The sequence below is a fragment of the Hemicordylus capensis genome, chromosome 3 (assembly GCF_027244095.1).
Source record: "Hemicordylus capensis ecotype Gifberg chromosome 3, rHemCap1.1.pri, whole genome shotgun sequence".
Taxonomy (NCBI): Eukaryota; Metazoa; Chordata; class Lepidosauria; order Squamata; family Cordylidae; genus Hemicordylus; species Hemicordylus capensis.
Window position 1 is genome coordinate 3,736,476 of NC_069659.1, and position 21,712 is coordinate 3,758,187.

The window sequence follows — 21,712 nt, forward strand, 5'->3', positions numbered from 1 at the left end:
GCGGTATACAAATATTCGTAGTAAGTAACGGGGTAAAATGCTTTGGCTTGGCAGGATCATATTGAAAATGATCCCCAGAATCTCCTACAATGAGAAATTACAGCTACGTTTTTGCGACGCACATGCAACGTTGTATCACTATAACACAAAGATAAAACCCGAACTAAGGCACTGAAAATGTGAACGGCCCCTTGCTGTCAGCGCAGGGACTGCGGTGTCACAACACAGGAAGTACGGAAGCCACACTTAGCAGATCCATCATGACCCTGTGGTAGGTTTTGATCTGGAAGGCGCCCTGCAGGGCTTTTCTTATGTCCTGCTGTTACAAGCGTGCATCTTGCCTCTGAGGCTGGAGGTGGCCTATAGCCTCCAAACTAGTAGCCACTGATAGCCCTGTCCCATCTGAATTTGTCTAAGCCCCTTTTAAAGCCAACCAAGGTACCAATCTCCTGCTTCACATTCCTCATCATTAGATCAGGAACAGGCTCTTGTTAATGGCATGAAGAATGCATCTCAGAAATTCCTGTGTTTGTTTGATACCAAAATTGTATCAATCTTGGCTAATCGAGCTCAGTGTTGTCTATGCTGAGGGACAGCCTCTCCCCGGGGTTTCAGGCAAGGGTCTTTCCCAGCCCGCCTGGGACTGACCTCTCCCCCCTGGAGATGTATTACTCTTAGGCATAGTCAACTCATCAATCATTGATTTGTGTGGGTTGGCAAAAAAAAAAAAAAAAATCCCTGAAACTGAGCTAATTTAGTTTTAATTAAGCTATCTTTCGATTCAGCTTCAGCTGAATCTATTCCGAAGATGGACCTTTGTGTTCTTTAATCTTGCAGGATGACTGCTTTTATAGTGGACAAGTGGAGAACACCCAGGACTCCGACGTGATCCTCTCTACCTGCACTGGGCTTTGGTAATAGCTATCCACAATGATTGATGAGTTGAATAGCATCATTGCAACAATTCCAAAGGGTATACTTGTCCCCAGGTGACAAATAGGGGAAGTGAGGTGGAAAGAAACTCACCCAGAGCTGAGACCGGAACATAGGAAGCTGCCTGCTAGTGACTGATATCCTTGGTCCATGTCGCTCAGTATTACCAACACTGGATGGCAGCAGCTGTACAGGGTTTCAGACAAGGGTCAGGGATTCAGACAGGGCTTATTGTTTATAATTTGTTGTGATTTAGAGTGTTTATATACTGCTTATTAACAAAATAGTTCACAAAGCTGTAGGGGTGTGCACAGATCCGGCTGGCCCGGTTCAGTTCTAGTTTGGACTGGACTTGAACCAGACTGGCCAAGTTCAGTCTGGCCCCCATCAAACCCCCCACCCAGGTCCGGTCCGGGTGAGGTTCATGATTTTTTAATTTTTTTAATAATAATAATAATAATAATAATAATAATAATAATAATAATAATAATAATACCTGTAGCCCCTTTGGGGGGCTTCCTTTAGGCCGCGGGGGGGGGTTGTCCACAAGGGTTCCCCCTCCCCCCACTGGCCTCTGAAATCACTGCCATGGCCGGGTAAAATGGGCCTTGAAACCGCGCACGGTGGCCATTTTGGCCGCCACCACGCATGCGTAAATGGCCTCTACGAGGCCTGGCATGGCCTACGGCCTCACAGAGGTCATTTGCGCATACGCAGCAGCTGACCTCACAGAGGCCATCTATGCATGTGCATTGGCGGCCAAAATGGCCACTGTGCACAGTTATGAGGCCCAAACGGGCCGAAAAGGGGCCTTTTTCCCGGCTGAGGAAGTGATTTCAGATGCTAGTGGGGGGAGGGGGAACCTTTGCGGACCCCCCTGCGGCCTATAGGAAGCCTCCTAAAGAGGCTACAGGTATTTTAATTTTTTTTAAAAAATGAAATTTAAAAATCCGCGGACTTGTCCAGAGGTTTGGTTCCAGTCCGGACAGAATCGGGGTGGGTGGGTGTTGGTTCGATCTCAAACCCCTGAACCTCCGGACCGAACCTCCGAACTAGTGCACACATCCCTACAAAGCTGTTCACATAGCAAATGGAACGGGAAGATCTCTTTCAGTTCCCTGTCCCGAAAGACATCAGATTCAGAATATTTTTTAAAAAAACCCAAGGGAGACGCCATCAGCAAAAGCCTCTGGGAAGGATGCTGTGCTGGCATGAACAGGGACTGTTGCTCTCCCTCTGCTAAATATCAGAGCCATGACTTGGATGGAGACCTCTTTGCCCACTTAGCAGCGACATTCCTTATAGACTTGCCCCTCTTCTAAGTATCCTTCTGATATTTTCAGGGGATATATACAGGTTGGAAGTTTAAAGTACGAAATACGCCCTGTTGAGAATTCCTCTGCATTTCAACACCTCATTTATCGAACGGCTCCAGAGCAGCAGGAACCGTGCCAAGGAAATCTTGCAGACCAAGACCAGCTGGAAAGGAATGAGCCAGAACTGAGACCAGGGGGGGACACCAGGAACCCAGCCACAGAACCCTCCTACAGGAGAGTAAGTTTCCGATTGCTGAATCAGAGACCTCCATGGATAGTATACACTTCAGGAGGAGGGGAGGGAGTCAGACATTGAGACTAGGAACTATCCTCTTTCCACAGCCATGAGCCACAGGACAGCTGCTCACCACGGCTATTTCTTTCATGCTCCTACATCTTTCTGAAGCCCTGGTTCTTGCCCAGAGCTCTGCTTCTCTACTAAACTGTTACAGATATATTCAGCACAATTTTAGGGTTGTCTATTTACTTTCTTTCCACATCTATGAATGTCAAAAATGTGTGTTTTCCCCCATACAAATGTTTTGATTGCCCAGTTCTGTAACAGATTACTAATAATCAGTGGCAGCCCATCCTAACAAGCCAGGGGGGCACCCAAGAAGGCAGATCACACACAGCTCTACCTGATGAATAGCCAGCCTGCAGGCAGCATGGCTCTGGGGCAGGGCAGGGGAGAGAGCAGCAACCTGAGCAGCCTCCTTTGGTGCCCCCTTGGCTTTTTAGGATTAGCGCTGCTAGTAATAATAAAAATCAATGTGCCATTTACGTGCATGCTGATGCAGTCCTCCTGTAAAGCTGTGGAATGCACCCTTGCAGGGGAGCAAGGCCAGACCTGCCAGCGCTCCAGCTTTCTTGGTGAGCGGGCTGGTGTGAGTAGATTTGTCAGTTGCATCTTCTGCTTTTCCTGTAACACAACCCCCATAGCTGGTGTGGGCAGGGGTGCAGCTAGGTGATTTTGGACCCCAGACTTAATAGTTTTAGGGCACCCTTCCCTTGCGAAACAGGCACACACCCTGGTTTCACACATTCTTGTGAACGCACAAAACACACAGTGGAACCTATGAGTGCATCTGTAAACACAGGCCCCAGTGGTTTCACATAGATTTCCTGAGACAGACAAACCTGGCTGGAGTGGAGAGCAGCAGCAGCAGGGCGCTTTCCAGTCTAGCTGCTCAACAGCAGCAAAATGCCTCCATTCAGGCAAGTCGCCTTCAAACCGTCAATGCAGGGCGAGCTGTCTCGTGGAAACTAACAACCCAATAAAACAGCAACTTCCTTATGCTGGATATACGACCTCCTAGCTCTGTATCGCAGCGATTAAATTCGAAACAAGGCATTGGCAATATGAACGGCACCCTGCTGTCCCCGTAGGAACTCCGGTGTCACAACGCAGGAAGTGTGGAAGCACCCTTCCGAGATCCAAGGCGACCCCCTTGCAGGGTCTAATCTGGAAAGCACCCAGCAGCAGCAGAAGCCAGGATGTCTCTCAGGGCACCAGCAGGGAGGAGGCGGCAAGCTCAGGCAGCAGCCGTGCGGGGTGGGCACACACAGGGCAGCACTTGCTGATGCCCCTCGGCCTCTGCCGCTTTGAGCTTCCCACGTCTGCCGCCCAGAAAAGCCAGGGAGTGCCAGGCAGGCAGCTGTGCCCACTCCCAGCACGCTTCGCCTCAGCCAGCCCCCACCCACCGAACAGCTGGTCGTCGTCAGGTGCAGGGTGGAGGAGCAGCAACCTGCCTGAGCATGCTGGGGGGGCCCCCATCAGGGAGTGCTGGGCTGCTGGCATAGAGGAATCACCGTTGAGGCCCATGGCCAAGGCAGCGCAGCAGGGAAGAGATTCCTGGCGGGTCGCAGGAGCACTGATGATGGGGCCCTGGGATACTGGGGCAAATAGGGACTTGGGCCCCACGGCCCGGGGGAATGGCACCCCCGTGGACTGTAGCAACATGAGCACATCTGCAGTAATATAGTGCTTTGTTTTTTCAAGCCCCAGTTTTATGTCCCTTTCATTTCAGAACGAGTACCCTGGAGGTGATGCATCGGCGTACAGATACCTAGAGTATTATGCTGTGTGCGACCAATCCATGGTAGGGATTGACAACTTGTACCACTAATTCTGACAGTGATGTCTGTATATATTGTTGCAAACTGTAGTGTCAATTCGGTTCAATGGGTAAGCCAACTATGGGATCTTTTACGGATGTGTGTCAGATGAAACACAGAAACATAGGAAGCTGCCATATCCTGAGTCAGACTGTTGGTCTATCTAGCTCAGTATCAGGGGCGTAACTATAATGGGGTGAGGGGAGACAGTTGTCTGGGGGCCCACTGCCTTGGGGAGCCCCCCAAGACAAGTCACATGACTGACTCCCCTAGCCACACACCCGCCCGGGCCAGAGGCGTAACTAGGGAAAATGGCGCCCGGGGCAAGCACTGAAATGGTGCCCCCCGCGCCCCCAACATACTACATTATACTTAGGTTTTTCCTCACAAGCGCCCGCCGCTGCCACCAAGCCAGGCCACTGACTGTCCGCCAGGCACCAGCAAAGCAATGGGGGGGGGGCACGGGGGGCGCGGAAGGGACCGCTCATGGGGGATGGGCTGCCGACGCGCTCCCTTGACTGCTGCAGCGCTGCTGCACTGAGCAGGAAACATTTGTATTAACAAAATTTTTTTTAAAAGTTTAAAAAAAAAATGGTCATGTCGGCGCCCCCCATGTGACCAGAAAAGATGGCGCCCGGGGCATGTGCCCCCCCTGCCCCCCTATAGTTACGCCTCTGGCCCGGGCTTCCTTCAGTTGTATTCATCCTCTAAAACCGATGTGAGTGTGAAGACCTGGAGCTACCAGAACAGCATGTCTTTCTCTAGTACCATTCAATGACTTGCATTGTCCCCAATTAAAACATAATTTAGGATGATGTTCTGTTGTGACACATAGCAGATATATAGATATACTTTTTGTTACCACTATGCAGCCTCGTTTAAGATTTCTTTACTTCATGAGCTGAGCTTCAGTGAGGGTGGGGGGGCATTTTAAAATCTTGTCTCTGGGCCCACTCCAACCTTGCTACGCCCCTGCTCACTATTGTCTACACAGACTGGCAGCAGCTTCTCCAAGGTTGCAGGCAGGAGTCTATCTCTCTCAGCCCTCTCTTGGAGCTGCTGCCAGGGAGGGAACTTGAAACCTTCTGCTCTTCCCAGAGCGGCTCCATCCCCTGAGGGGGAATCTCTTCCAGTGCTCACACGTCAGGTCTCCCATTCATATACAACCAGGGCAGACCCTGCTTAGCTAAGGGGACAAGTCCTGCTTGCTCCCTCCAGACCAGCTCTCCTCTTCTATCAGATGAGTCTGAATAGAAGTATATTACACCACGAGGTTGTAATGAATGCACAGTTACTTACAGGAACAACTGCATACAAGCAACAATAGGATACAATCACAATTCTTATTTAGCTTTCTGAACCTGACCTGTGTAAGAAGAGATCTTACCAAAGGGCATCAGCCTTTTTGAGGTTTTTCAGCTTTCAACAATTTGATAGGGGTTGATCTTTGGTCAGTGATGGTGTGGGGTCCATCTGGTCAAAGCTTCATCAAGAGTGACTTAAGAGTCCATGCCCCCTGATCTTTTATCATTCTGTCCAAATATAATCCTTCTTCTGACTGAGCCTTTTTAGGTGGTACAAATTCTTGGATTTGGGTGTATTTTCCGGGATTTTTATCATATACCATGTGAGAAACTGCCTGGGAACCCCTTCTTGGTGACTTTTGATACCATTAGCCATGGCATCCTTCTGGGTCACCTGAGGGAGAATGGATTGGGCGGCACTATTTCGCAAGTGGTTCCCTTCTCACTTCTCTGGCAGTGTCATTCGGAAACGGCTGCTCTGCAAAACAAGAACTAAAGTATGGTGTTCCACAAGGCCCCGTACCATCTCCAGTGCTCTTTAACATCTATGTGGGGTGTTATCAACATGCTGATGGCACCCAGATCTATTGCTCTGTATCAACTCATCAGGAAATGGCATAACTTCCTTAAATGCCTGCCTGGAGGTGGTAAAGAGCCACTGGATGAGGATCACAAAATGAAGTTGCATCCAACTCAGACGGAGCGAGTGACTGTGGGTGCTCGGGGTCTGAGAGATGGTTTGGATCTGCCTGTTCAGATGGGCTCACACTCCCCCGTGAAAGATCCGTATGTGGAGGGGGATGATGCTTACTTGCAGTGGGGTGGGGGTGGCTCCAAAGGCCTTTAGAGGCACCACCAGGCTCCAAATGACTTAGGTGCACCTCTGCTCCCCCAACATTTGGATTGGGACTGGGGCATGTGGGGCCAGGGATCTAACGCTTTCCCTTACGCCTGGTAATCCAATCCAAATCCCCCCCGCCATGGCTACTTTCTGCAGCTAATAGCCACTCCAGCTATTAGCTGAGCCCACCTGTAGCTCTGGAGAGTGAGAGCGGCAGACCCATTTAGCACAAGAGGGCGGGGGAGGGGGTTGACGATGATATGCCCGCAACAAAGCACAGCATGGAAACAAGCCATCTGAAACATGTTCAGCAAACTGGGAGCTCCTGTGCCGTTCTTGCCCCGAAAACTGTCCACCCCCACCCCTCACCCTATAAAAGGCAAATAATATAATGTGAAAATGCCTGGTACCTTTGAGAGCAATAGCATTGAACTGGCAGGCCAAGAGAGGACTTTGGGTGTTGCTTCTTTCTTTCTTTTTTTCAGTATCAGTGGGAAAAGAATAATGAAACTCGTGTGATTCTGCTGATTTTTCAGATCATGTCTATTGTTCACAATGTGAGTACGGGAAGTATTCGTTTCCCCCTATGGTTCCGGGTCCTGTCCAGGAGAAGGAAGAAGAGGAAAATGCTCTCTTGGGTTGCAGTCTAGGGTGTCAGTGGCAAATGCATATACGAATATGAATACAAGGAATATTTATATACCGCTTTACAACAAAGGTTTCCCATGTGATTTACATACTGCAGAAATAAATAAATAAATAAATAAATAAATAAATAAATAAATAAAAGCTCTAATTCTCCCCCCTTCACCCAACTTCCCAATGAAATTCAGCCTCAGGAGCCTGCAGTCTGGAGAGGAAGGACAGCCAGGGGGTGAAGGAGATGCTTGATCGTTTCCTCAGCATCCATTTTTGGATCAAAATCCCCTTCGCCTCTTCCCCCTGCACCCTGCAGGGTTTCAAGCAGGGCTAGCTGCAGTTTTGAGCAGAGCACCTCCTTTGCATGTAGATTTGGGGTTCAGTCCCTGGAAGCATCTCCAGGTGTGGCTGGGAAAGACCCTGGATAGGGTTGCCATATTCCAGCTTTCCAAATCCGGGTGCCTAATTTGCATATTATGTAAATTGGCTTGCAAATAATTTTGCATATACACATTAGCAGCTGCACTTTGCAGTTGACTTGTATTTGCTCTAGATATCTATCAACAATAGTTGGGGAAGATATCTTTGACCATTTTCACTGACATATTAACAGCAGCAATAGAACAACAACAACAAAAAGCAGAGCTTTTAAATTAAGGCTGCAATTCTGTACACACTTATTTGAGAGGAGATCTGATTGAAACCAATGGTGCTTACTTCTAAGCAGGCATGCTTGAACATAAAGCCAAGGAAGTCCTTATACATTACAATACACAGCCTGGTAGGCAGGCAGTGATTTACATCAAAAGCCAGCTATCCTCTCAACTGATAACAAACAAAGCAACATTCCTCAGGGGATTACTGTACTTGTAAGTGAAACCCTCCCAGCAAGCCTCCTGTGCTACCTCTCTTAATCCAAGCCTAGTGGTTGAGCAGAATAGTGACTGCATGTTTTGCTCCATAACAAGGGCTAGAGCTTAGCTTATATATATATATCTGAAATCCAGGCAAATCCGGGTGGGCTAAGCAATCTGGGTGAGATGCTTGAAATCCCGGAATTTTGGGGGACATGGCAACTCTAACCCTGGAACAGGGGCGTATCTAGGGTAGGGCAGGCAGGGCAGGTGCCCTGGGCGCCACTTGAAGGAGGGCACAATTTTTTTTAATTTTTTTTTAAAGGCCACTGAAAACAAAATGGCCACCACACATACTCAAATGGCCTCTGTGAGGCCCTAGAGGCCAGCGGAGGGAGGTGGAACCTTTGCAGAGTCGCCCATGGCCTTTAGGAAGCCCCCCGAACGGGCTACAGGTTAAAAAATTAAAAATTTTAATATAATATAAGTCACTGTACACATATTCAGTTTGGCACTATGTACAGAGAATCGGGGCTTGTGAATACTGAGCTGAAGCTTATGAGCTAGGATTGTATTCATTTGCTCTTACTTCGCTTCTTGTGATAAGTGAGTTTAATGTGATGTCTTAATAATATTAATGGTGAGCTTGTCTTTGAATCAGTGTGAAATCCTTAATATTAAGGCCCACTGGGAGTTTCATGCTCTCTTTCTCTCATTTGAACTGTCTTTCTGAAGTACTAGAATATATTCCAAGCAGTGATACAGTTTACTCTGCATATCCTTTAATTATTTCTGGAGTATCTGGGAAAAGTCAAATTCTCCATTTATTTTTCAAACTGATGTAATAGTGATGCTACAATGCACAGTAGAGAATTAGACAGGCACTTCTGTTTAGTTTTCCAAGTACACCTCCACATAGTATTTGGGTATTTCATGAGCCCCAGCATACTGAAATGTGTAGTTTTCCAGCATTTTGTGGTCTGGCTAAGTCCACTGCTAAATAGTTTTTGAAATATTAAAAGATTAATGAGCTTGACTTGTATTTTTGAGCTGATATTATGGTAAAGTTATCTGAAAGATGGGTGTCAGATGTTTGGAGAGTGGGCGCAATTTCAGTGCTTGCCCTAGGCGCTATTTTCCCTAGCTACGCCTCTGCCCTGGAGGACTGTTGAGAGTCTGAGTAGAGCATATGGCGCTAAATGGACTGATGGTCAAACCTGGTGAAGGGCCTCTTGCTGTGTTTGTCCCAACATGCACCAGCAGCCCCGGGGAAGAAAAGCAGCTTGGGAGAGGGGGATTTGGAGCAGGTGGGGGCGGGGGTGTTGATATTTGGTTTCCAGATATTCATACAGCATTGGGTGTAGCTTTTTGGTTTCAGTGAAAAAGCATGAGCAAAGCCTTGCCATTCTCGGCTGGTGTAGAAGAGGTCACCCAAGCTTGGGATTATTACATCCCCCCCACATGCTCCAAAAGGCAGGAAGTCGTCATACTTGAAGATCCTTAATCCAGTGCATGTGGGCGGATCTCCCCAGTTCCACTTCCTGCCTTTGCTCCAGAAGGCTCGCATTACAGCTCGCTGGCTTTGGCCTAGTTAACTAGGCCTCTTCTTTTCTTCTGCTTATATTCCTATTGTTTTTGACTATTTCCAACCTCTTCTTCACCTGGTATTCTACTACTATTAGTTCTCTCTAGTTACTAAAGAAAAAAGAAAAAAATAATAATTTTAAATTAAAAAAAAAAATCATATCTGTTCTTCTACTGTCCTTTCTGTTATTCGTTACCTCTCCTCACCTCTTGCCGACCTTTTGGCCGATGTCCGCTAAAAAGACCTTCGGACTCCTGGCTATTAGGGAGAGATCCGCCCATCAGCGCCTGTTCCCGCCAAAAACTCGGGACTGCGCAAATCCTGTAAGGAAAATGGCAGATGTATCAGATGACCTTGCTGGCGCCTGTAGGCCACAGCGGTCCTCTCTGTTGCCAGATTGAGACTGGGCGCAATCCATGCCACCAGCAATCCACCGAAGCAGGACGCAGGTGGCGGCACCAGAATCGGAGGCTGCCCTACAAGGAGGCCCCGTTGGTGAGAGAGCTTTCGCCTGGCAGCGCGAGCAAGGTAAGCCTGTGATGTTTGGCCTCGCCCCCCCCCCAACTCCTTTCCCTAGCAGTTGGGCGTGCAGGAGGAGGACTGCCTCAGCGAGTATTGGGGTCGCGCCAAAAGGAACGTCAGCAGGAGTGGCCGCCCCAGAGCCTGTCGGAATCAGACGGGGAAGACGTGCAGGATGATGAGGCAGGCGGTGCTGAGCCCGTGGATGGGGCGTCGGAGCACCCAGAAGGCCATGAACAGCTCCCTCCGGTAAGATCGGGACTTGCTCGGGGGGGAGGAGGTGAGTGCAGATGGCCCCTATGTGGCCCCTCCCTCAGGGCCTACTCCTACAGGGAATGTGGGGGTTCCCCCTGATGCTGCCACTGTACAGGGCTGGATTCAGGAGGCCGTTCAGGTCTCACTGGCAGCGGCGCTTAAAGCGCGGAAGCCTGCAAGGCATTGCAAGGCAGGCTGTGATCCATGCGTCGCCCTCAGACTCTCAGGAGGAGACGGTGCCCGCTAAGCAGCCCAGGGTGGCTATACGCCAGGACTCTGTGCCCTTGTGTAGGGGGAGGTCTTCAGATGAGTCTGGAGAGGACTCCCCAGATCTATTGTGACCCAGGGTCAGTGGGTCAGAGACATTGCTGGGCAACCCAGACAAGGGGCCCTCCTCCTCGGAAGAGGGGGAGATGATTGAGGACTCTGCTGCAAACTTACACAGTCAGAGGCTCTCTCTTATGGTGGATTTTCAGCCACTAATTAACCAGGCTATTGCTGCGCTTGATCTGTAGCCAGTTACAGAGGAACAGATCTCTCCTGTGTCCAAGGGCTCCTTGGTGCTGCCTAAGGCTAAGGTACCGCAGATTAAATCAGTGATACCTGAGGGCTTTACTAAGACCATCAAGGAGGAATGGGCAGCTATTGCGACTCCCAAAGCGTATGTTGACATTGGCTAGCAAATTGTACAACTTTGAGGAGGAGACTCTGGACTTGCTGAAGGTGCCACTTATGGTTGCTCACTTCGGGGCCCTACTTAGTAGCACAGTGGTACCCAAGGATGGGGACTCCTCTTCTAAGGAGCCAGAAAACAGAAAAGCAGAATCTGCACTGCGCAGGGCCCACGAGGCTTGAGCAGTGGCCATCAGAGCTGACACCACTGTGTCCTTGGTGTCTAGAGCATCGGTCTTGTGGATTGGCGAGTTACCCAATGACCCTCCCACTAATCAATCTAAGATGTGGCGTAAGCTACTTCGTCTGCAGAGGGCGGCTGCCTTTTCAGCGGATGCTACTCTGGACAGTGTTCAGTTCTCGGCACGTGCGGTCAGTGCAGGTGTCCTGGCAAGACGCAACATATGGCTAAAATTTTGGAAGTTGATAATACGTCTAGGGCTAAATTAGCTGCTGTTCCCTATGCTGGGGGGAAAGCTAATTGGGAATGAGGCCCTGAAAGAGGTCCTCATTGAAACTAAGGATAACCGCAGGGCTCTGCCATCAGCTCCTAGGAAGAAGGACAAGAGTTTTAATCATAGACCGATGCAAACCTTCAGGGCGTTTAGACCTCAGTTTGTCAGAGGGAGCCTTTTAGGCCTTTTCGATCGCAGTGGAACAGATCCAGAGGCCAAGGCAGGCAAGGGTTCACTCAGCAGAACCATCAGTCTCTCGGAAACCAGCAGCGGGGCCCCCAAGCAGCAGTCCTGACTCCCACTCAGGCAAAGTGGGGGTCTGCCATTTGGACGGTTTTGGAAAGAATCCATCGACAGGTGGGTTCTTTCCATTAGCCTACACGGGTACGAAGTGGAGCTGGCCAGCCCCCCAGGAAACAGATTCCTCCTTACCCCCAGATCTGGGAAACCGGAAAAGCACAAGGGGTTGTCCATGGCCATTCAGTATCTGGTGGCTATAGGGGCCATAGAGGAGGTCCCACCTCTTCAGAGAGGCAAGGGCATCTATTCTGTGATTTTACGGTGCCAAAAAAGGACGGATCGGCCAGGGCAGTTCTCAACCTACGACCAGTCAACCGTTTTGTGATAAAAAGGAGGTTCAGGATGGAAACTCTTTGTACCATCTCAGAGGCATTGCAGATGGGGGACTACATGACTTCAATAGATCTCCAGGAGGCCTATTTACAGATCCCCATTCATCCACGCAGTCGACATATACTCCACTTCTGCTACATGGGGAGGCATTATCAGTACAGAGCCCTTCCTTTTGGTCTCTCATCAGCCACCCGAGTTTTTATGAAGGTTCTAGTCTCCTAGTGGCCACTTTATGCACTGAGGGGGTCCACCTGTATTGTTACCTCGACAACTTGCTCAAGAAGGGGCAGTTCAGTCGGCTCTGTCCAGAACAATGTCTGTGTTACGTGCGCATGGGTTTCTGATAAATGTGGGCAAGAGTCACCTGATGCCCACACAGAGCCTTCGTCATTTGGGCATGGTAATGGACACCTCAGTAGGCAAACTGTTTCTGCCACAGGATCGGATGGAGGTCTTAACGTCACTGGCTCGTGTGATTGCTTCGAGACTGTGGGCCAGCCTTCTCAATCTAGCAAGTTTGTTGGGTCTCATGGTGGCAGCTATGGACTCGGTGCCTTGGGCGAGGTTTTCATCTACGCCAGTTACAGTGGGGTTTCCTCCTTTACCAGCACAGGATTGCCCTCAAACGTGACAAGAACATTCCTCTCTAGGTGTCTCTTCGCGAGTCGATTCGTTGGACGGCCCGGGGAACCTAGACAAGGGCAAGCTGTTCATAGAACCCGAGAGAGTGATGGTCACGACGGACACCAGTCTATCGGGCTGGGGGGCTCACTGTTGGAACAGTTCTGCCCAGGGGCTTTGGTTGGTGGAAGAGTTGCTCCATAGCATAAACTGGCTCGAGCTGTGGGCTGTCTTTCTGGCCCTAAGAGCCTTCACGCCCTTGGTGAAGGGAAGGAATATCTTAATGTGTACAGAACAACTTAATATCCATTCTGGACCATCATGTAAACAGAATTTCCAATGTTCGGGCAGATTGGCTAAGACGGCAGGAGATCCAGCCGGCAGAATGGGGCCTGCACCCTCAAGTATTTAGGTGGCTGACAGAGCAGCTGGGGTGTCCCCAGATAGACTTGTTTGCATATCCTCAGAATGCCAAGATTCAGAGGTTTTACTCACGTTCCCCGATGTTGGGGGCAGAAGAGACGGATACGCTATTGGTGCCATGGCCTCCGTGTCTGCTGAATGCATTTCCTCAAGTGCCGCTGCTCTCCCGTTGCCTCAGGAAGCTGCGGGGTTTCCGGGCATCCCTGATATTGATTGCGTCTTTTTGGCCCAGAGGGCCTTGGTTTTCCGAGATCGTCGACTTGACCGTAGGTCATCCACTCAGTTTGCCAGACCATCCAGTTCTGCTGTGTCAAGGTCCGATTTACCATCCTTGCATCTAGAAAGTGTTCAGCCAACAAGATTTACCAATCGACTTGGCGTAGTTTTCTGCGCTGGACAGCAAAGCTCTCCCTGCAGCTGGACAAGTGCAGGTCGAGGGGATTACTAGGTTTTCTTCAGGATGGCCTTGCGCTTGGTCTGAAACCCAACACGCTTAAACACCAGGCGGCGTGCTTGATCCAGATGTTGTTTCCTCATCAGCGTTTGTTCAGGCGTGGCACCCTCTTCTATGCAAGTTCTTGAGGGGGGTAGCTTTGTTGTCTCCTCTGGTCTGCCATCGTTTTCCATCATGGGATTTGCATATTGTGTTGTGGGGTCTGCAGTTTCCGGCATTTGAACCACTTTGATCTGTATCATTGCAGATGCTGTCCTGGAAGGTGGCCTTTTTAGTAGCTGTAACATCAGCCAGGAGGGTTTCTGAATCGCAGGCTCTGTCAGTTCAGAGTAATTTGTGTAATTTCTCTAAGGACTCTGTGAGACTTATCCCGGATCCTTCATTTATCCCTAAGGTAAAGTCTCAGTTTAATCGTGAGGCGGTCATTTAATTACCTTCTTTTTGTCCGGATGCTCGTCACCCTGCGGAGAAGGAGTGCAACCGGACTCAGGCTTTTCGTAAGTCAGATGCTCTTTTTGTGGCCTTTAAGGCTTCTAAGATGGGATGCAAGGTCTCTTCAGCCATTATTGCTCGATGGGTTCATTCATGCATTACGATGTTGTATGAAGCCCAGAAACTTTCGGTGCCTGGTCAGATTACGGCGCACTCAACTACATCGGCAGCCACTTCCACTGTGTTATCTTCACCGGTGTCCCATGAAGAGATTTGCAAGGCGGCTACTTGGTCGTCGCCTTTTACATTTTCAAGGCATTACAAGTTGGATGAACATGAAGCTGCCAGAGCAGCATTTGGTCGGAGGGTCCTGCAACAGGTCCTTCCGGGTCAGTAGCTCCAGCTTGGGTATTTTCCCTCCCGTGGTTGGTGCTGTGGTATGTCCCAAGCTTGGGTGACCTCCTACACCAGCCGAGAAAGGTACATTGGTACTCACCGTGAAGGTGTCTTCTGGCTGGTGTAGAAGAGGTCACCCAAGGCCCGCCCGGGTTGTGTTAGGCTGGAGCTGATGATCTGGTTGTAGGGGGACAGTTTTTCTGTCTTTCTCTGCATTATTGTTTGTATATTGTTGTATATTCTCTGTTGTGTTCTGTGTTCTGTGGTTTTCATTCTGTAGCTTGAGCTGTTTTACGCACTGAGATCCACCCACATGCACTGGGTTAAGGATCTTCAAGTATGACGACTTCCTGCCTTTTGGAGCATGTGGGGGGGATGTAATCCCAAGCTTGGGTGACCTCTTCTACACCAGCCAGAAGACACCTTCACGGTGAGTACCAATGTACCTTTCTAGGCACAAACACCCACCATTTTAAATAAGAGCACAGTTTCTTGTTTTCTGTTTCCAGATATACGACGATGTGGATCTTCTTGTAATTCTGGTAGGAATTGAATTGTGGACCAAGCAAGATTACTCGCCAGTTAGTGAGACCCTGGATAAAACTCTGGAGGGGTTTCACGGCTATGCTGCCCATGAGCTTCGGCACCATGTGCATTTTGACCACGCTTGTCTATTCACGTAAGACTCTTTCATTTCTCAGCTGAAGAAGAGGTGTGACTTCTCTGTCCTTCCTGCCGCTGATGCGAATATTGCATCTTTCGTTTGAGAAATGCGGAGAGGTCAGGAGCCTCTAAGTAACCTCCTCCCTCCCTCCACACTGCTGGCCGGTCTGTCTTTTGCTCCCTCTGAGCCCGTCCAGACTGCTGCTGCAGCTTCAGTGGAAATGTTCTCATTGGGTTTCATGCAGCAGCAGCTGGACCTAATGAGCCGGGGGTGGGCGCCCAAGGAGACACGGCTGCCTCTTTGTTCTGGCAGCAGTGCAGGTTGCTCGCTCCTCTCTCTCCTGCACTATCTGCAGGCTGGCCATTCATCAGGTAGAGCTGCGCAGTTAACTTGACAAATGGCCAGCCTTCAGGCAGCATAGGAGAGAGAGAGGGAGAGAGGGAGAGGAACCCCGCCCCACCCAAACTGCTCCTGGAAGCAGAGGCAGCTGCACCTCCTTTGGTGCCCCCCCCGGCTCTTTAGGACCAGTCACTACTGAGTTAAAGTCAGTCTGTTTGGGTTCAGTGTGAGTCTGCTTAGCAGGCACCTGTTAACCTCTTGTAGGATTCCTTTATTCTACTATTTCGAGTTGATTTGTAAGCTGACCATGGGTCGTAAATAAATCTATCTATCTATCTATCTGTATCTATAGCAGGCAAGAAAATCCCTGCTTCAGCTGGGCACTTTCCAGATCAGACCCTGCAATGGGGTCACTACGGACCTGCTAAGGGTGCTCCCACACTTCCTATGTTGTGACACCGCAGTCCCTACACTGACAGCAGGGTGCCGTTCACATTGCCAATGCCTTGTTTCAAATTTAATCACTGCGATATAGTGCTATGACGTTGTATATCCGGTGTAAGAAAGTTGCTGGGTTTTTTTGTTGTTAGTTTCCACGAGACGGCTCCCCCCGCTGTTTACATTTTGAATGCGATTTGCCTGAATGGAAGCATTTTGCTGCTGTTGAGTGGCTAATCTGGAAAGTGGCCAGATGTGGCGGCCCCCTTGCTGAGGCTAAGCAGCTCTTGCAATGCTGGTTAGTCTAGTGAACTCTGAAACACTTCCTTGCCTTCTGTGCTCCTTGCCCCAAACATGGCTGTCACTCTGGGCACTAGTTCAGCCACCCCAGCTGGGTGTGAGTTCCCTTTTCCCTAGGGTAATCTGTGCAGAGGAGTCCACATGGGAATGGGCTGTGAGCACTGGCCAGTTTTGACCATCAGTGTGCAAACACACTCCAGCTTCACTGAATTCCTGAACACTGCCATTCTGCACAAACGCCATTAGCCCCACAGGAGGCTCCCCACGCCCCTCGCCCCCGTGACCCTCTGATATGAACTTTTCTCTAGTTCTTCAGCCATCTTGTTCAGTTTGGGAGACCTTCTCTTGCCTCTTGGTACATGTAGTGGTGGAGAAAGGTTGGCAGCAGGACAGGTGCAGCGGGCATTGCCCCCACTGGGCCTGGATAGGTGGCCGGTTGTGCTCTCCCAGCTGGCAAGGGCAAGTGTTTTCTTTGCCAGCTGGGTCTTCTTTCCTCTTCCTTGCTCATGAGGGTGATAAATGAAGAACCCAGGGGCTTTACGCATAGCAGCTTCTACCGTGGGTTTACACGGAGGCTTTACTGCAAACCTGAAGTCCTAAAAAACCAACACACATAGTGGATTTTTTTAACCCAGGATGTAAATCAGGTTACACATTAATGCACAGTGAAAAACCCAAATTGTGTGTGAACTGCTCCCCGATAACTCGCAGGGACTTTGGGGTAAATCTAGCCAATTTGTGAACGCACCCCCTCCATTCCGGAGGAGATGTTTGTTAAAGGGCTTCAAAAGCCCCGTGTGAGAAGCTTCCAGCTGATGAAAATGCTCACCCTTGCCAGTTGGGGGAGCAGGCTAGGCTGTGAATCCATGCCCAGTGGCACCACTGACACAGACAGAAGAGTCATGGCACTGCTGACCCAGGGACATTTGTCCCCCACCCCCCTGTCCAACGGTGACTGTACCTCTTGGAACATGTTAATGTCATTTACATCTTCGGTATTCCAGATTTAAAGGCAAGGACTTTGGAAAGTCGTGGGGAGGACGTTTTTGTCTTTATAACCATGCCTCCATTTCTGCTGTCAAGGTAAGTGGAGTAGCCCACACAGTATGACCACACCAGCCACTCATCCCTTCCTGTGCATATTTTCTAGACTAACATCAGGCCCAGAAACACCTCTGCTGCTTAGAGCTTTTAGTCTCACTGGCCAACATCCAGAGCAATGCATTATACGTGGAATGAGACGGCGCACATGCAAGGCTTTTGCGCTAGCTAGTTGTGCTTAGCCTGGTGCTTGTGCTTCAGACTAGCATTGTGCTATTGCAGGCATGCTTGGGGCTGCACCACACTTGGCCAATAGCAGCACACTTCCTGTGTTTGAATGGCAACCTTTGCACAAGAGCGCTAGAGTGCAGTTCTGCAAATCCCCAATTTTAGCACAACTAAACCAAATTCTTCTGCTAGCGCAATTTTGCCCATTTCGCATGCTGTGTGTGTTGCTCTGTTGGTAGAGTGGAGCATCTAGAGTGGGTTAGCTCTTCCCAATTGCTCTGAAGGCAGGACTTGTCTTAATTGGCAAAGACTTAGGAACAGAGGAAGCTGCCATATACTGAGTCAGACTGTTGGTCTATCTAGCTCAGTATTGTCTTCACAGACTGGCAGCGGCTTCTCCAAGGTTGCAGCCAGGAATCTCTCTCAGCCCTATCTTGCAGAAGCCAGGGAGGGAACTTGGAACCTTCTGCTCTACCCAGAGCGGCTCCATCCCCTAAGAGGAATATCTCACAGAGCTCACACATCATGTCTCCCATTCATATGCAACCAGGACAGACCCTGCTTAGCTAAGGGGACAGGTCAAGACATGACAAGATCGCTCCTGGTTGCCTGTCCTGCTGCTGCCCACTCTGAGACAGGCACCCCCTTGGGTCTCCCTCTGCCTTACTGCCTTCATGGCCTGCTTACACAGAACATTCAGAGTGAGGAGGGAAATGTCTCCTGCAAGAAACTTAATGGTTTGGCCAAGGTTTCCAACCTGGAATTTTGGACTGCTCTCTCATACCCCACTCTGGATTCCCTCCTCTTTCAACAAAGAAAGGAACCTTGGTCCTTAATGTGAAGTTGCTTCTTCCAGGGATGCTTCTCTGCTGCTCCTGAGCTGGGATGAGGAATGGATTCTGAATCTGTAGAGCCACAGAATAATTAACCAACTTCTGGAGTCGTCTTTGTCCTTCTTTCTCTTATAGGAGAGAATTACTGTTACGTTTGTTAAAGTTTAAGTGCTGTTTTTCTCTTTGAAGTGGACTGTCAAATTCATGAAGTCTCAGCTGAGAAGGGTTGTTAAGTCTTTGCTAATTAACATAAGTTCTGCCTCTAGGGCAGAGCTGCACAACCTCTCGCCCTTGGACCTCTTGGACCGCTTCCTTCATCTGTAGCCAGGCCTGGGCCAGGCAGAAGGAGGAAGCTGCCACCGGGCCTCTCCTCCCTCCTGCCGTCCGGCAGCTGCTCCCTGACCAAGGGACTCTGCACCAGCAGGAATGAGGAGAGCCCCAAACAAGAGCTTCCTTCTTCCTGCTGCCCAGGAGCCAGGTGGATGTGGAGCAGCAGCAGTGATGGAGCAGAGAGAGCTGAGGACTGGGATACATACAGCCCTGTGTCAAATGCAACCATTATGCATGGTGTCGAGAAAGTGGATAGAGAGAATTTTTTCTCAAGACTAAAACCAGGGGTCTTCCTGTGAAACTGACTGGCAGGATATTAGGGCAGATCAAAGGAAGGACTTCTGCACACGTCATTAATCTGTGGAACATGCTGCCACAAGATGTGATGATGGCCACAGGCTTTGATGGCTTTAACAGGGGTCAGATGAATTCATGGAGGACAGGTCTATCCATGGCTACTAGTCTTGATGGCTATAGGCCACCTCCAGTCTCGGAGGCAGGATTCCTCTGAATACCAATTGTAGGGGAGCCTCGGCAACAGGGAGGGCATGCCCTCCCTCCCCTCTTGCCCGTGGGCTTTCCAGAGCAGGGGTCTTCGGATGTTCTGTCGATTTCCTCTGCGCACAGGCTTCCTCTTCAGCAACGAATGACGGCGTGTCTGCTGCGCACAAGCTAGGCCACAGCATTGGCTTTGTCCATGATGATCTTCCAGGACAGAAGAGCAGACGCTGTGACTGTGACTGCACCGCAAAGCCAGGCCACTGCCTCATGTTTTCAGGTGTCGCGTGAGTGATGCTTAATGGCACTTACATTTATATACCGCTTTTTATAGCCGGAGCTCTCTAAGCGGTTTACAATGATTTAGCATATTGCCCCCCAACATTCTGGGTACTCATTTTACCGACCTCGGAAGGATGGAAGGCTGAGTCAACCTTAATTCCGTTTTTTAAAAACGTTGTCCTCTGCAAGCAAAAGATACACTTGGATTCGGTTCCTGCCAGCTCTAGTCAGCCCAACCCGCGGACACGCTGGTTTCCCTTGAACTTATTTCTGAAAATGGGTGGTCAGGCTCACTTCCAAGCTTACCAGTCCCTTTGCTTGCCAGTCTTTTCCTTGCCAATGGAAAAGGTTGTTCCTTTGGGAGTCCCTCTTGCCCCCGATTCGCTAGCTCGGCTGTGGCCAATGAAGCCTAAAGACTGTGGAGTGCTCCCCATTTCCCTGGGTGGTGAGTGGGTCGTTCCAGGGGCAGCCCTACCCATGTCTGGTTTCCTTCGGAGGAAGGAGCTTGGGAGACCTTATGGTGCATTCCAGATTAGACCCTGCAACGGGGTCACGTCGGATCTCAGAAGTGTGCTTCCATACTTGCTGTGTTGTGACACCGCAGTCCCGACGCTGACCGCGGGGTGCCGTTCACAGAGAGCCAGCGTGGTGTAGTGGTTAGAGTGCTGGACTAGGACTGGGGAGACCCGAGTTCAAATCCCCATTCAGCCATGAGACTTGCTGGGTGACTCTGGGCCAGTCACTCCTCTCTGAGCCTAACCTACTTCACAGGGTTGTTGTGAAAGAGAAACTCAAGTATGTAGTACACCGCTCTGGGCTCCTTGGAGGAAGAGTGGGATATAAATGTATTATTATTATTATTATTATTATTGTTATTATTATTATTATTATTATTTCCAATGCCTTGTGGTAATAGCATTGCAGGAAAGTAGCTGTATTTTTCTGTGGTAGGGAGGCTTGCAATGGAGTATATGTGTTGCAGCGTGTTGCAGTATGGGCAGTTCTTTGCCCCCATCCCCGTCTGTGCTTGCTTCCTCTGCCCCCTCGACGCAGGGAGAGAAACAGGCAGGGAGAAATCTCAGCTTCCCCTTCCTTTCCTCCGCACAGATCCCAAACCACACCCCTACCTCCTCCTCCACTTGCTTCCAATATAATTTGAGCTTGTCAACACAGAAGGGGGGGGAGATGGAGGAGATCAGAGGGTTTTTAAAATATATATTATTATTTCCACCCCCACCGGGGTTCTTTTGTGCATTCCCCTTTAAATTTGCTACTTTGGCCAAAGACTCATATTAGTGCACTGCAGATCTCTGAATCCAACCCTTTCTTGTGCACTTTTACTGAAGAGGAAGCCCATTGAACTAAATCATTTACTTCTGTGCAATCCCACTTGCTTACTACAAGGCAAAGGGCAGGGAGAGAGAACAGTCATTTACTTAAAAAGAAGCCCATTGAACTCAATCATGATTCATTTACTTCTGTGCAATCCCACAGCCCTCACTGGAGGAGCGCTCCCTTCCCCCTGCCTCCTCCCTCTTATTTATTTATTTATCCATTCATTCATTCATTCATTCATTTAGTGATTTCTCTGGAGGAGTGCCTGTTCCTGTCTTTCCCCCTTCCTGGCTCGCCACAGGATTCCCTTTGCTTCCCCCCCCCACCGCCCCCCAGCAGTTCCCTTGTTTTGTCACTCCGAAAGATCTCCTCACTCACCCCACTCCAATTTTTTTTAACCTCCCCCCCGCCCTGCCGTTTATTGCTTGTGCAAAACTGGAATGACACAATACAAAGTTAGATTTTTGTTTTGGAATGGTGCTTCCCCCTGCTGGAGGATTTACACAAGGCAGCCGAGAAGTTACAAGGAACATTTTCACGGCTCCCCCCACCACTGCAACTCCATTGGCCCAAATGGAGCAGGAGGAGGGGCAGATAAACGCGTTTCAAGGAGAATATGGACAGTCCTGCCTTGAAAACACATTTAAATGGATGGAAAATATGAATGGCCACCAGCCTACAACAAAGCATTGAATGACACTTTACTTGAGGTTTTAAACCGTTGCACTATTCCGTCACACTTTGCAACGCTTTACCCGTTGCAAATCTCGTAGTCCGGAAAACTCCCTGGAGCATTTCCAGATGGCGCTTCTAGCTCAGAATGGAGGATGTACATTCACATATCATTCAGACTGAAGTTGAAATTCCTGGGAGCTCTCCAGGAACTCTCCACACACGATTTGGGTTTTTCATTGCACCCTGGTGCCTAGCCCAATCTATGCCCAAGGTTAGGTGTCAGGTTTTGGGGGGGCAAA

General features: G+C 49.6%; 1 protein-coding gene across 6 annotated transcripts in view; it reads left to right on the top strand.

Annotated features, from left to right (window-relative positions):
* LOC128351159 (disintegrin and metalloproteinase domain-containing protein 29-like) overlaps positions 1 to 21,712 on the top strand; it is a 55,645-nt gene that overhangs the window by 9,032 nt on the left and 24,901 nt on the right. For 5 of the 6 annotated variants that reach the window (XR_008319613.1, XR_008319614.1, XR_008319616.1 and 2 more), the window contains exons 5-11: positions 838 to 914; positions 2,277 to 2,487; positions 4,280 to 4,351; positions 6,998 to 7,069; positions 14,960 to 15,129; positions 17,196 to 17,274; positions 19,251 to 19,408. Coding sequence is in view for 2 of the 6 variants with exons in the window: in XM_053310370.1 (XP_053166345.1) it covers positions 838 to 914; positions 2,277 to 2,487; positions 4,280 to 4,351; positions 6,998 to 7,069; positions 14,960 to 15,129; positions 17,196 to 17,274; positions 19,251 to 19,408 (839 nt within the window). In the remaining 4 variants the exon portion in view is untranslated. The remainder of the gene's footprint in view (positions 1 to 837; positions 915 to 2,276; positions 2,488 to 4,279; positions 4,352 to 6,997; positions 7,070 to 14,959; positions 15,130 to 17,195; positions 17,275 to 19,250; positions 19,409 to 21,712) is intronic. The other variant, XR_008319615.1, reaches the window with a different exon arrangement.